Source organism: Ochlerotatus camptorhynchus, unplaced genomic scaffold (genome assembly GCF_037179485.1).
Source record: "Ochlerotatus camptorhynchus isolate MF236.1 unplaced genomic scaffold, CSIRO-AGI_Acam_v1.1 ptg000030l, whole genome shotgun sequence".
In the NCBI taxonomy this organism is placed as follows: Eukaryota; Metazoa; Arthropoda; class Insecta; order Diptera; family Culicidae; genus Ochlerotatus; species Ochlerotatus camptorhynchus.
The window spans coordinates 57,108-73,601 of record NW_027040521.1 but is presented as its reverse complement, the minus strand read 5'-3'; the positions used below and the strand labels follow the sequence as shown (position 1 = coordinate 73,601).

The 16,494-nt window shown below is 37.7% G+C and overlaps 1 protein-coding gene across 1 annotated transcript in view; it reads left to right on the top strand.

Moving 5' to 3' along the window:
- Nucleotides 1-295: 295 nt before the first annotated feature.
- The window catches only part of amon (amontillado), a 42,700-nt gene continuing 26,501 nt past the window's right edge, over nt 296-16,494 (top strand). Inside the window, exon 1 of the mRNA XM_065230555.1 lies at nt 296-1,139. Coding sequence (XP_065086627.1) covers nt 954-1,139 — 186 coding nt within the window. The 5' untranslated portion in view covers nt 296-953. The remainder of the gene's footprint in view (nt 1,140-16,494) is intronic.

Here is a 16,494-nt window from a genome sequence, read left to right as displayed (position 1 = left end):
TTCCAAACTCGTAATGCCATAATTATAACAAAATGCAACGTAAGAAACACATTTTAAATATTTGTGACGTTTGTATAGGACATGCGCACATTATAACTGAATGTACTTTAATCAACATCAAGCGGTGTTTTCCTTGTTCACCCCTTCCAAAAAGCACACAGTTTGGAAGCTTTCTATACCGCCGCTGGAAGCATAATTGTCCCATGTGTATATGAAACTGCATAGTACATGGGACAATTATGCGTCAAGTTCCGGCATATGTTCGTGCAATTTTCCATTGAATTTTACTCTTGTGCAACATGGTACTGATAAAGAGTTTGATTACTGGTAGTTTGCCTGCATAACAGATGACACGTTTCGGGTAGATTTGGCAGGATTATACACAGATTGTGAATGGTTCATCGCCCATTCGTTATACAAACGCGTAACAAAAGGGAGCAAGTGTTCACATCTGTTTCGGACAAGTGCGGTTTTGTAGATCGGTACAAATTTCTCAATCGGTGGCATCTCGTTGACCTTTTGCGTTAGAAAACAGCTATCATTTCTTTCCAAATTTGTCTACAAGAACTTATTTTTATTTTTCAAAAAACATGGATTTAGTGTCGTTAGTTACAATATGTTTCTAGTGATTGATATTCTTGGACATTCGGAATCAATAGTATACAATTCTTTTATTTAATTTTGCACATGGAACTAAGAAGTTTTTTTTAGTTTGAGTCGATTTTGAGATTTCATACATTTTATTGATTTTATTCAAGTTCCATTTCGTCACCCATACAAACGTACCTTCTGGTGGCTGATTTGCGTCAAAACACACATACGGCGCCAACTGTTGTGTATCGTCATCAAAGAAGTCCTGCACATCATCTCTAAAAGCGTGCAATAGTAACCATAAAATAGGATTCACGAAAATAATCTGAATTAGAAGTGTGAACAGTGTGTGTTGCTAAGCTATGATGCTGAAATGGTGTTATATATTTGTGAGTCTGATACTATGCTGTTTGGTGGCAGCGATTAATGGCAAATCGACTGCTGGCAATGTTTTCACCAGCTCCTTTCTCGTAAAATTCAAACGTAATGTGGATAATCAGCAGGCCCATGAAATTGCCGAGCGCAATGGATTTATTAATCTTGGGGTGGTAAGTAGTCATAAAAATAATACGTATTATAAATTTTGAAGACTATTGGGATAAGACCAAAGGATGTGTGAATAATATATGTTTTGACAAACTGATCGTCAGTAGAACATCTTTGCACAGTTTCATTCTAGAATTATTAGTTTTAATTATTCGGAGTAAGCTATGAACCTGAAATTAATAAGTGAAGTTTTGATTCTCGAAATGATGACGTTAACACAGTCAACATATGGCCGCAATAAGGTGGTATATTTTCTGTGATGCTGTATTTTATTTTCAATATGTTTAGTTTTTATGGCACATGCTTTAAGGTGCCAAAAATATTTTTTTATTAACTTATGTTTTTCTCATTTAATTGTTTTAATAATAAAGAGTTAACGCTTCTCTTGTCTTCCTCGTTGATCTGCATCTTTTATCCATTATGATGGATTCTTCAAGACCTCACTCACTTCAGGCACTGTATATGTTTTTGATTGACTAATGGCAAAACAGTATTAGTTAACAAAAATATTTATTATATCATACCACGTAGACCTACGTCATCATTGCGTACAACCCCATTGGGCTGTCCCTTGTAGTTTTTTTGTCAATTTATGATTGCGAATTGTTCGTTAATTTAATTTTTCGCTAAACTGAGTGATCCGCAGTTCAAAAACCCAGTAAAATTTTGCTGACTTCGGTAAACCAAATTAAGGTGCTGCATTTTGAAAAAAGTGATGATTGGAACTCCGTTCATAGAAACTTTGTGACTACTACTAGGTTTAAAAAAGGAAGCTCTTGGCTTATGTGGGAGTATTATAAGTTGAGTTTTGAAGTGTTGAGAGAAATATTCCATTTTTGTAATATTTGTATTTGTCCATTTGTAATAAGAAGAGAAAATATCTAAACTTTTCTGCAGTCGGCTGCAAATTACATGAAGACTTATTCCTTTGGCGGAAATACCTGTGTCATCGACGGATAAAGATATGTGGCAACCCTGAGGCAAATAAAGGAGGTGCGAAGTGAAAATTATATACAATATAGGCCCAAGAATGATACCCTGAGGAACTCCTGCTCTAACAGGTAGTCGTTCAGACTTGGAATTGATAATTTATCTGTAGAGTTCTGTAAGTTGAATAATTTTGAACTAATTTCATAATATAGAGCGGAAAATTAAACTTTCTCGATTTGGTAATAAAACCTTCATGCCAAAGACCATCGATTAGTGGCGCCGGCGGTGTAGTGGTAAGCGTGATTATCTCTTACCGCTGCAGGTCTGGGTTCAATCCCTGTCGGCCTCGCCGGGATGTTCTGAGGCATAACATCTCTGATCACGCCTTCCTTCGGAAGGGAAGTAAAGCCGTTGGTCCCCGGTCCATGAGTTGATGGGTCGATAGGTAGGGTCCAGGTCTGCCTCCCTGGCGTCTGTAGCATTGGTGCTCAGCATGGAAAACAAGATCAACGGAAAACAAATCAAGGATAAACAGCATCGAATACTTTTTCTATGTCTAGAAGAGCAATTCCAGTTGAGCAGCATCCAGATTTGTTTGAACGAATAAAATTGGTAACTTTTAAGAGTTGATGAGTAGATAAATGCCCATGGCGAAATCCAAACTGCGCATCTGCAAAATTGACTTCGCCTTGGTGTGAAGCATCATTCTATTCAAAATTATCTTTCTGAAATGTTTACTTATTGATGAAACCAATAAGCCATAATTCCAAAGAATTGGAACAACTTTTACATTTAACCTTAGATTGTTAGTTTGATTAACCTTGTGTTTTGTTTGTATTTTGTACGTGTGGGTTTTTTTCTTAAATGTTTGTTTTCATGATAAATAGAAATAAGTTTATGTTTTAGGATTAATTAAATATTTGTATCGTAAATCACATTTCACATTTCTCCCTTTTCCCATCCAAAAAATTGTAAATCTCCACTAACCTCGAGACAACCACGAGTATTCGGTCCAGTTCCTTTAACTTAAAATATAAGACATTAATAATGTATAACGAAATTGATAACTCGGCTCTGTAAAGTTAATTCGATTGAGCCTGTACAACATAAATAATTATTAACATAAAACTTTTACATTTTTCCATTTATCAGGAAAGTATGCCAAATAGAAACATCTGTTAAATAATTTTACCAAGAAAGACAAGGTACACTCTGGGAGTTTTTTGATGAGGATATAGAAATTTCCATAATCACCTGGAGATTTCATATGAAACTTTTTAGTTATAAACCTTAATTCGTCCAAATCAGCCCCCCAGGAACCATCACAAATATTTGCCATAAGCATGAGCATGATTGACAGCCCAGGGTTGCTACTCTGTTATTGCCAGATCAGCTGTAATTACACAGAGAACCAATAGACGATGCTTGGGGTTAGCAATCATCCTCAATGTGTAAAAACTGGTGATCGCAAACTAGGCAATACCAGCGCCGGCCGCACCCGAACGCAGGTCAAGAAAGGAATAGGGAGGAATGCGTTGACGTGACACTCGTTTTGATGGAAGCCGAATACACCTCTGCACTTCCACGAGGAATCACAGGGATATTGGGTAAGAGGGTTGGGTTTGCAGCAGGATTCGTTTTAGTAAACGATAAGCTGAATTGGTATCCTAACGAACCTATAACGCGAAAGAGCTTGGGATTGAACCCACGGTCTTCTGCTCATTAAGCATAAACGTTTGCCACTAGGCAAACGAGCTCCTTTTATTACAACATACCAATGATCGATTTGTTGTTATTCCAATGTATTCACATTAACAAATAAAGCGATTAACGAATCTTGAATGTGGAGGTGCTTGAGATTAATCTAATGATGTTCTACTCAGTAAGCAAAAATGGTCGCTCTAAGGCCACCAAGCCCCTCATATCACATCAAACAAGCTAAGATCGCGTTGCTATTGCAACCATTCCAAACCAGCCCTGAAGGTAACATTGATGACGATGTTAAGTTGCACAAAACACACGATAATCAAGCGATGTTACTACAAGTCTCCTTAAAGTTATAGGACCTGGGATTTATTTAAACTCAAACTCAACGGCGGTGTCCTTCACACAAGAATAAGCCTCTACAACCGATGATCTTTTAAACCTGGAGACAAAAAAGCCACGAAAAAGTGGTTATACCTTCATTAAATTCTACTTTAACGCGACGTTCGTTGTTTCCATTTGGTCCTTACGGGAACAGAATCCATAAAACTTTCACATTTTTGGGTTACCGTGCCACTTACTTCACATTTTTATTACTTATATGATACCAAAATAGACCAGTGACCAGAAGCGAAGCTCGACTCAACTTACATAATAGGATCCTATTTTAATACATGCCGTTATTTAGGCCTATTCTGCGGGGCTTGTGAGGTGAGATGAAAGGGAAGTGACAATTGTCACCTCGGGTGAGGTGATCCTCCTCCTTCTTCTCATGGCTTATTGCATATTAGCTTATTGCGAGCTCTCAACTTAGTGTTCTACGTAAACTTCCACAGTTATTGATTGAGAGCTTTCGATGCCTGTACCATTTTTGCATTAGTATAATTGTGTGGCAAGTACAATCATACTCTATGCCCAGGGAAGTCGTGAAATTTTCCAGCCCGAAAAATTCTTTGACCGGACCGGGAATCGAACCCAGCCGCCTCCAGCATGGTCTTGTTTTGTAGCTGCGCCTTTACCGACTGAGCTTAGGGAGGCGACCTTCCATACAAATCAAATGGAGAGTCACCTCACCCGAGGTGACAATTGTCACTTTATCACCACTTCACTGTCACCTCACCTCACACGACGCGCAAAATACGCCAAACTATTTGTTTTCCTACTGGCAAATCCGTTTCGATCAAATACGGGAATTGGGATGATGGAATGAATCACATGGGTTCACCAAATTAAAAAAGAAAGAATTTCACGCTCTATTGGAGTCTTCAGTATTTACAAGACATTCTATTAGCACCTAATAGATTTTTGGTGTAACAAATTAATCGCACAAATCACAAGTAAGATTTGTTAGATTAAAGTTCTGAACTGGATGACCATTCTATAAAATAGATGAATATGCAAGCTTAAGTGTCCGGTTTTAAGTTCATCTACCACCGGTATACTTTGGAACTAATGGATGAAGTATTGAGCATTCTCGAAAATCAATCAAAAATCATTGCCAGTCTTTCAATGTGTATTCTGGGTTTTGATGTATGATGATGATGATGGTCCTACCTCTTCTTACCCCTACAAAGGTTTGAGCTGGACGTTTTATCTTTAAGATATTTGAATATGACATTTTAACCAGGTTAGCAAACAAAATCGAACTGGTTTCAGTTACAGAAATAAATTCCCTTCAGAGTTTACAGTTGCTTCACAGCGATATAAATGTGGAAAAGCTCAGGCGTCCACCTCTTAGTTCGCCTTTTTGTCCACCTAAAATATTCATAAGTATTACAAGCAATCAAGAGTTAATGAACAATCAACAAAGCATCCTATTACACTAGCAACCCCGCAATCTGACGCTATCATAATTTTCAGCAATGTCAGGAATGCTCACGAACCCCCAACATTTGCCAGAAAACTTACTACTAAGTCAAGGCATTTTCCAAATAAGCTTCAAAATTGCATTTTGTTTTATCAAATGTTAAATTCAGTCCTCTATATCCGTAATACGCGCGCGAGGCTCAAACCGTTGTAGACTACTTTTTTTTTTAATCAATCTACTATTAAATCAAATATTAAAAATCCATCATCACCATCGTGGCGAACAGAAATAGTTTTTGCAGTGCTACAATAATTATTAAAAAAGTCGTTATGACTGCTATCCATATAAAATAATCCGTTAGAGATAACTTAGTCAAGATACATAATTTGTCAATTCATAAAAAAATCACTGGATAACTGTTCAAAAGACAGTTTCAACGTGTGAAATGCAGTGTCTTTTAAATTCTGTAAGTGTTGCTGAACGTTTGATATGTCAAGGCATTGAAATGAAAACATTTACACTGAAGTCTTTTTTTACACGGTTTTTTTTACGCGGTTTTTTTACACGGTTATTTTTACACGGTTTTTCGCGATTTATACGGTACGTTTTTAACGATTTCTCGAAAACGATACAACCTATCGACTTGATTTCAATCACTTTATCCGTTTCAAGCTATAGGTAATCGAATGGCATACTTAGAAAAAAATCACAATTTTTGGTGTAAATACAGAAATATGTCTATATGGACCATAGCATGCTATAATTACAAATGGCATCAAAATCCGATTTTTTAAAAACATTTATGCATGTGAAAAATCAAAATCTCGTAGGTTTTTTTTTACGTTGTTTTTTTTTACACGGTACGTATCCCCCGTGTAAAAAAGACCTTTATAATATAATGAACTTTGTGAAGCACAAGTCAAAAAATGTGGTGTTCTTATTTCAACCACGTTTCTAGTATTATATCTATGAAAATCACTTCCTCCTTCAATTCGATCACACAAATATCGAGGCAGCAAACCGTTAACTACTTTAAAAATGAACACCATAGTCAAATATACAATTATTTGCTTCACCGACAACCATTGTAAGGCGTCTAGCATCAAAGTTGAGGAAGTGGATCTATTACATCTCAAAATCAAACGCATTATTTTATTCTGCAAGTGCTGTTATCTCGATATTTGTGTTGCATTGGCAAGAAATAAAATGGAAGGGCAAAAGTCTAGATGAGGAGAGATGATTGATTTTTATAGCTGTATTTGACTGGCAATAGTTAAATCTTTTTTCAATCGACATAGAATTCCGTACTTCTTGGCAATTTTCTTGATGAAATTGTCAATGTGAGAGTTGAACTTAAGTGTGTCATCAATAATCATGCCAAGATATTTAATCTCCCGAGCGCGATGAATTAGCTCATCATCAATTACAACAGACACGTTCTCATTTACTCGATTCCGCGAAATTACCATAAATTAAGTTTAACTTGTATTCAATTTCAACTGTTTATACTTCAACCATCTACTATGAGAACGCAAATCTTCATTCAAGTATAAAACAGCAGCATCTAAATCCTTAGCTGCAACGAATAACACAGTATCATCTGCAAAAAGATTTATGTCGCAAAACCGTAAAACACGTCGCACGTAATTAATATACATAATAAATAACAGGGGCCCTAATACACTTCTTTGGAGCACTCCAAGGTTATTCCCCAACAGTCCGTTGAGCTCTGTCAGACAAATAGCTTTCAAACTATTTATATGCAGTACTCGTAATTCCAAAGCGCTTGATTGATCTTAATAATAAGGGCCTAAAAATTGTTTCAAAAGCGCGTTTTAGATCCAAAAAAACAGCAACAATCGTATCTTTATACTCCAAGTTATTTTTCCACTTCGCCAATACCAAATTCAACGCGGTTTCACAAGAATGACCTTCCCGATATCCCGATTGTTCTGGTACCAACAAGCATCATATTGTATGTAAAATAATTATTATTTTCATTTCGGAATACCAGTTTTTTTTATCCATATAAATGTATTTTAACGTTCTGATATACTTCATTTCTCCATTACATATGTTTACTATATATATAAATAAATACTGGGTTGGGAGGGAGCATCAGGGTATCATTTGACCTGGAACTGGACGATTGGAGTGGTATGACAACCGGAGTCTAGGAGAGAATAAACACTATCATTTTCTTTATCCTACCGATTCGATTGTGATGGTGTGAATTCTACTCCAACAGTTTCATGGAGATTAATGCGCCCTTCTTAACAAACCATCCTGTAGGAAGCTTAATAAGTATTGCGAATTGCGTTATTCGAATTGTTGGATCGTATCGTTGGAAGGAGATTCTTAAATTCCCGTGGATTTCGCGTAGGTGCCTCTGCTTACGGGTCCACCCCACCGTTTTTGGCCCTTCATACAGCGATATTGTGAATTCAGATCGGTAGCTTAAATTGATCTTGCTAGTGCTAGTGGAGCTGCATACAAGACAAGATCTTCGAAGGGATGGTGGCTACCTTACATACATACATACATACATACTTAGAATAAATTCAAAAAATGAGTACAAAAAACTCATTTAAAGGGTACTTTTGTGTTAGCGTGTATGTCGTGGTGTGGAAAACTTGATTCGGATTTAAATCTGGAGTGTTTTTTGCAACACATTTATTGTGAAAAGCGGATTCTATCACCGATCTCGGGTTTTATATCTGTGTGTACGTAATTTTTTTATATGTGTATGTGAGGATTGCCTGCCAACAAATTACAATAGCCTAACCATATTTCAATAGTCACTTCAGCTGAAATTTTTTTGTTAGGGTTTAGCCCTACGAAAATTTGATTGAAATTTTCTGAAAATTTCAATCAACTTTTCGTAACTTTAGTTGAGGATGATGTAGCATGGTCACTATTATGTAAATATAATAGGTAAGAATTTTCAAGTCTTATTTTAAAATTTATAATTTGTTTTGCCATCTATTTTTGTATTTCAATATTAATTATCGTGTACTTTATTTATTTACCATTTAAATTTATTGATTTTCTGGAATAATTACACGCTCACTTATGTTAAATTGAAATCACTATTATAAATGAAACATGTTGTAAATTCGCATAAAAACGAAACGCTTGCATACAAGTTGCCTTCCAAAATTCATTTTTACCGCCACTGGAAACGTTCACTGGTTTGTGAGAATCGTTGTACAGTCCAAGGTTCGAATCCGAACCATTCTCTCTCGTAAAAAAATTAATCGAACCAGGAATATATTGAAGCGAGACAGTTTAATCAAACGGTATGAGCGAGAAAGAGATAGAGTTTCAATCGGCTCAAGATCGTAGTTGATGATATTTGTCGTTTAAAAAGGTCGTTAATTACTTCAGTAATCGACGTACTTCCGGCCGCGAAGACTATGATCACCATTTGATCGAGGGTGTTTGGAACGTCTACTCGTCCATTTTGACCTGGACCGTGGAAGAGGCGAGAGTGCGTGAAATAGTAGCTTTTTATATAAGATTCGCTTCTAGCGATATACGGCCGAAGCTCGGCACACCGCATCTTTAGTTAGACGCTACTCTCTACCCCACGCTTCTGCGTCAAGAGTCCCGGTTTGAGGGGAAAGCCGGAAAGGAACAAACCATTCTGACATAGCGGCCATTTCGTCATTCCCGCCACACGCGATAAACACGTGTAAAACCACTGACGCTCCCCAACGTCGTCTGCAGCATCGATCCATTTCTACGCGAGTTCAGTTCCAGTTTCAAGACCAACCATCGATTGGGAATCTCCGCAGCATCATCGTCGATCACCGGATTTTGGGCGATACTTTAATGTTTTAAAGCAGTTTACCCCAATAAATGTCTTTTTTTCTTTTTTATATTATTATAGTCACTTTAACACTCTTGGGTCATTCGTGACTTGTCCGGGGGTGAGATTTGAACTCGTGACTTTGGCGTGAGAGGTATGGATGTTAATCACTACGCCGGGGTCGCCCAATAAATGTTTATTCGTTAAATGTTAAAGTTTTCCATGTAAATTAAATTTTGGTTTCGAGAGTTCTCACATTTCGCGTCGTTCTACATTTTTTTTGTTGTGTTCTATTACGCAGTGTTTTTCGTGAGCAGGTAGAACGACCGGTAGCATCAACCATTCTTTTATCGCGTTTGAGGTGACCTCTACTTGTGGATAATCTCGATCCATCATACCATTTGAGTCTTCTGTTGCGTTCTCAATTTAAATTTTTGGTTCTGATTGAAACAAACCCGCCCTGAGGTCGGGTTTCTAGCCGGGCTAATAAGACTCGACGGACGGTCCTCCCCGGAGGTGGCGCTTTAGCCGTATCGAGCCAGGAGACGGAAAACCGTTAGCCGCATTTTGCGCGCTACAAGCTATCGAAGATGACACTTTTATTAAATGCTAATCGTCCAAAGACCTTTATTCAAATTGCAGGTTCTTCCGGATTTCAGATCCACATGCATATACATACATATCAATATCGTCTAAAGACCTACCAACTTCATGATTTTATTTCTAACAAATCCGAGAAATAAGAATTGTTTTCTGAATCTGAAAAATAAGAAAATCCTAGTTTCCCCACCCCCCATAAGCCCTTACGTAATAAGTGAACGACCTATTACATGTATCGGTTTTTTTAAATCTAAACTTAACACATGCCATTACATTCTCAGATAATCTTATAGGTAAATTTGAATCTGCGAGATTATAATACTTCCCACATTTTAGAGGATAAACACGAATTTAGTATATGTATTGGTATCCTTGCACCTTAACCAATACATAAGTTCAAATCACTAAAGCATACTAAAGGGGCTGTTCATAAACTACGTAGGCAGTTCTTTTTGGGATTCTTGACACCCTCCCCCCCCCTCTCCCTGCGTAGACAATAGTCCATACATTTTTTTTATTTGTATGGGACGTGGATAATTGCCAGCCCCCCCTAAACTGTCTACGTAGTTTATGAACAGTCCCTTTAGTATGCTTTAGTGATTTGAACTTATGTATTGGTTAAGGTGCAAGGATACCAATACATATACATACAAAGGGTAAATCCAATCTGATTTGCACCTTGAGGTGATTCCTTGTAGAATCCACAAATGGCCACCACGTAGGCTATACATGCCCTTTCACTTCGAATTTTCAATTACACACATATTGGAAATTAATGCCCCATTTTACCTGAAATTGCAACTTCGTGTGTGCTGCAGTAGAGCAAACGTGGAGTAACAGTTTCATCGTGGTAGGGTTTTTGATCTAATTTCCGTTTATTTATTTATTTATTTCGTCAACCAACGTAGACTAGTACATATTAGAATACAGTTTTGTTTTCTTAAATTTATTTAATTATTTCGTCAACTTTGGACAAAAGGTTAAAAGTATAATTTTTTCTTTAATAAAAATTAAGCAGTGTCAGCTTTCCTATTTTTTATGAGTTATAATGCCTTATGGAGTAAAAATATTGTTTTAGTTTATGCCGAGACATTGTAAAGTCAATGGTTTCGCAGTATTGATTGTAAGAGGCCATCATGCGGTTTAATGGCCCATATTTTGCATAATTTGTGCGATGATGTTTTATGGCAAATAAATTTCGATTTCGGAGTTGCCGAGTAGGTGCATGGAAATTTAATTTTGATAATAGTTCTGTGGAGTCAATGCGTTGCGAAACGATATCGTTTACAAATGAAACCATTGCATATTCACGACGCTCTTTTAAGGTTCAATTTACTTAGATGCATTTTTAAAAAATTCAAAAGCAGTTTTTTTCGACGCATTATTTTAGATTGCAAAAAGCTTGCGTCATTGTGTGTAAAATATCAAAAGGAATCGAATAGTGCGAGCTTTTTGCAATCTGAAATAATGCGTCCGAAAAAACTGCTTTTGAAATTTTTCAAAAAGCATCAAAGTAAATTGAACCTTAATGTTTGTATGTTTATAAGCATGCAGCGTGCTTCATATGATGGAAGAGGAAATGATGTCCAACCTAATTTACGAAGAGCGTATAATAGAAATTGTTTTTGTACGGATTCTAATCTTTCTTCGTGCGTGATTGAAAAAGGAGACCATACAATGCTGCAATATTCCAGTATTGACCTCACATAGGCGATATATAGTGTTTTAATTGTGTATGGGTCCTGAAAGTTATAGCAAAAGCGCTTGATAAAGCCTAGCATGTTATTTGCCCTGTGAATAGTTTAGAGTCTAAGATAATTCCTAAATCCCTATCTCTTTCACATTTTTCTACATTTTGATTTCCTAGTGCAATTGAAATATTTGAAGTTGTTCTTTTCCTGCTAAATGATATTAAGTTACATTTTTTTACATTCAATTCTAGTAGACTTTTTTTGCACCATATGTAGAATATGAGTATTTCATTCCGGAATATATTGATGTCTTCTTCATTTCTTATTTCTAAAAAGAGCTTCATGTCGTCGGCATAAATAAGCAATTTAAGTTTTTTGAGAATGAAAGAAATGTCGTTTACGTATAGAATAAAAAGAAGAGGTCCCAAATGAGAGCCTTGGGGGACGCCTGAAGTGACTTGAATTGGACTCGATTTCTTTCCGTTGAATTTAATTATTTGTTGGCGGTTAGTTAAATATGATTCAAGCCATTTTAGGAGCCCTGACTCAATTCCAATTTTTTGCAATTTAAAAAGTAGCATTGGTATGTCTATGCGGTCAAATGCCTTGCTAAAGTCTGTATAGAGAGCTTCTACGTGGTTTCCATTATCCATTGCATTCAATGAATAGTCTATAAATTCGAGTAAATTTGTCGAGGTTGAGCGACCCTTGAAAAAGCCGTGTTGCATGTGTTGCATGTTTTACTAGGGACATCCCGTGCTTTACAGTTGTCCCACAGCTGTCTACAGCAGCAGTCGATTTTTTATTTCGTTGTGAACCACACGATAGCCTGTTTTCGAGACTCGCTATTATATAGTTGCTCTTTGTTCGTTGCTAGCAGTTCGGTGCCTTTTGTTGCTACGGTGCAAGATGTGTGAAGTAAAAAACACCATCAAGTTTAGCTTCAGCCATTGTGATGCCAAACCAAACATCGGAGAGATAGTAAATTTCGCCAAAGCACTCGACGCGGATCCGGCTGAAATGGAAGCTGTTTATCGCATTGGTGAGGAAAGGGGAGTCTTCATGAAGTTCAAATCAGAGGAAGCGATGCTCCATGCTCTGACATTCAATTCGGAGGATTTAATCTTCCATTATGCGAATGGAACGACGGCAAAGGTACGCATGTCGCATGCTGGTGAATTCATTCAGTATGTGCGTGTGTATGACTTGCCACCAGAGGTACCCGACAACGAGCTGGATAAAGTGCTGGGGAAATATGGGAAAATTAAACGCATCATCCGGGAGAAATTTCCAACTGATCTGTGTTTTGAGGTATATACAGGGATACGCGGTGTATATATGGATGTGAAGAAGGAAATCCCCACGTCATTACATTTCTTCAATCGCAAAGGAAATATTTTTTATGATGGCAACAAAGACAAATGTTTTCTGTGCAAGGCGGACGGACACCGGAAGCTTTCCTGTCCCAAGCGGAAGGCTCGGAAGGAACCGGAGAAGCAACTGAAGGAAAAAGGAAAGCAAAGCGAAAGAAAACAAAACAGCAGCAGTACGTATGCTGGTGTAGTGGTGGAAGGTGCGTCGTTTGTCATTAGCGATCAGGAAACGGATACGGGGTTGGAGATGTTGAATGCAGATAACGAAATGGACGTGACTACCCCGACGATCGACGAGAGTAGCGGAGAGCATGCAACGGGAAACGATGTCCAGAAACAGCAGCAGCGATCACGATTCGGGTTCAATGAAAATGAGGAACAAATTCGGGAAAGAAAGAAGTTGCGTGCACGGGAGAAGATCGCTCTGTCGCCGCTTCGATCGCCACCCAGAAAAATCATATGATAAAATATATTTGTACATATTTTTTTTTTGTATTTTGAGTACCATAATTGGTATTCTATGTTACTCGGCTCCGCTAAGTTATTTTTATAACATTTGAGCCTGCCAAATAAACGAAATGAAAAAAAAAAAAAATCCCGTGCTTACCTCTCTTTTCTGAACGAGTTTAAACCAAAAATGGAATATTTCTGTCAAAGATGACTTTTAAATTTATTCACCTTTCCATATGTACCGTTAGATTTGATAATGAGTCACAAATTTTTGAGATATTGTTTGAAATCTAATACTGCTTCTTGATTCTAAATTCGTTCTACGAGTTTCAATTCCGTGCTAACGCATTGAAACGCCATTAGATTTTCTTAGTCCTACGGATAAACGTAGAAAAGGGGATTCGCTAGGAACGCTCCTTTTGTTTTGAGAACAATGAGCGTAAATATTCATACAATGCGCTCTAACAGGATTTATGTTGTAGCTAATGAACTAACGCATCGGAACAAATCTATTATTGATTTGTACACGGTGAAATCATTGATATTATTGATCTTTTCTGATCGATAGAACGGAAATGGGCGATTACGACGAAGTAGCGCTCTACCCTACGTATCGTAAAAGCTGATATTTGTGCACTTAAAGTTTCGAAGTAGTTACGAGAATAAGGATCTCACAGCGAAACACCTCAAGGATCTGTTAAGTTATAACGGGATATGCACGTTGTGAACTCTCAAAAAGTTAAATAGCTCGTCTTCATTATCTTTATAAGAATTCCAATTTTTTTTATTATTATTATAGTCACTTTAACACTCTTGGGTCATTCGTGACTTGTCCGGAGGTGAGATTTGAAGTCGTGACATTGACGTGAGAGGTATGGATATTAACCACGACGCCGCCGGGGTCGCCCCCATTACAATTTAAAATATTTAAAGATTTAAAATCTATTACTGAATTTTTAAAGTCATGATTATGTTATCGGCATCAGTTTATTTGAATAGCATCAGTTTTCTGCATATCAGTAATCATTTCGATTAATAATTTCTGTAAAAATTCAATTTTATGAGCAGTACCTAAGTCAAAATCATCAAAATTTGCGATTGATTTGTTTGAATTTGGAAAAAGAAGAATACTTATAACTACTTTTTACAACTACAACTAACCTACATCTACTATGTACACCTAACGTACTAGATACAAACTGCTTATCAAAGCATTTCTGCATTTCTGTCTGCAATTTTAAAATCTAATAACGTTCGCCTCTTGATGGTGGTCTGAAATTCTTGCGTCGAAGGGACAATCAAATACCACCTTCAGCACTGTATTCTGAGTGACCTGGATTTTGTTCCTGTGAGTCTGTGCACATGATTCCCACACCGGAGCTGCGTACAGGATCGCAGGTACTATAATTTGTTTGTAGACAGCCAGTTTGTTCACCCTTGAGAGGCGGGATCTGCGACAAATCAGCGGATACAGACACCTAACCAAGGCAGAACACGTGACTATGGTTTTCTCTACATACAAACGAAGCTTTTCATCGAACAACATCCCGAGATAGGTTACTTCGGAAGACCACTCAACTCTTGTGACATTCATGATTACAGTACAAGAGGAAGCCGGTTTTAGTTTGGGCTGATTGTAAGTGATAAATGCTGTAAAGCAAGGGGCCTTGCGGGACTCCTGCTGGGATGGAAAACGTGCCTGAAAGACAACCATTCAACGATACCTTAAACGACCTTTGCTGGAAGTAGTTACAGGTGATTTTAACAAGATGCAAAGGAAAGTTGAAGTTTCAAAGCTTGCATACAAGCCCATCGTGCCAGACATTGTCAAACGCTTTCTCAACGTCTAACAATGGCTGTGGACTTGGATACAGCTTTATTGATTCGGATGTTATTTATTACCCGTACTAGCTGGTGATTGGTGGAGTGCCCCTTCCTGAACCAGAACTGTTCCGGTAGGAGAATGTTGTTTCCATCGACAAACTAGTGCAAACGATTGAGAATGATCGAACAATTTTTTCAGCGCTGAAAGGAGGCTGATTGGTCTGTAGCTTGAAGGCAATGTTGGATCGCTACCGGGTTTGGATTGGTATGATTTTTGCTACCTTCCGCTTGGAAAGTAGTGCAATTGCAAGCATCTTTTGAAGATAGCGGTTAGAAGAGACTGCACTTTCATGCTGAGTCTCTTCAAGATTAAGTTGAATATATCGTCAAACCCGAAAGCCTTCATGTTCTTGGTGGATTTTAGCGCTGAGAAAATCTGTCGTACTGTAATCATATCCGCCAGAGGCACGACACAAGGGGAGGCATCTAAGTGTTACGTATTACGAAACCTGAACTTCGAGCGGACTTTTGATGGTTGAACCAAGCAAATGCGATGAAGCAACATGCTCGCCGATCGCATTTGCTTTCTCCTGTGGGGTAATTAAGAGTCGATCGTCATCATTTTCGTGGAACGGGCTTTTGATGAGTTTGGCTGCCGTCCAGAATGGTCTGGAGTGGTCGTCCAGATTCTAGACAACATGCGCGAAGCTTTAATTTCGGAGTGAGTTCATTCTGGAAGCAATCTGCCATTTGAGATAGGCCATTTCACGTGTTTTGCCCTTCAGTCCTCTGAAACTGACGTCTACGAATATTTTTCAACCAAATCACAGAAACTGGTCGAACACATGCTTCGTCAGCCACGGATATGGCCTGTTGGAGTCCTTCCAACGCCCGGTCATCTACGGTGTCGAGCGGTGTATCTATTCGTTTGTACTGCACCCAGTTGACATGGTGGTAGTCTTTACGCAAGCAGTTTCGAGGGGCACACAATACAAATAAACGAAGCTTTAAAGTTAAAATGCAATCAAAATTACCTTAAGTAATTAATGTGCTTTGAAGTAGTACTGACGGTAATTAAAAGTATTCAAAATGTAATTTTTATACTTTAATTACGAAATTTCGACTGTAATTAATGGACTTAAAAAGTAGTTCTACACTGTGTAATTA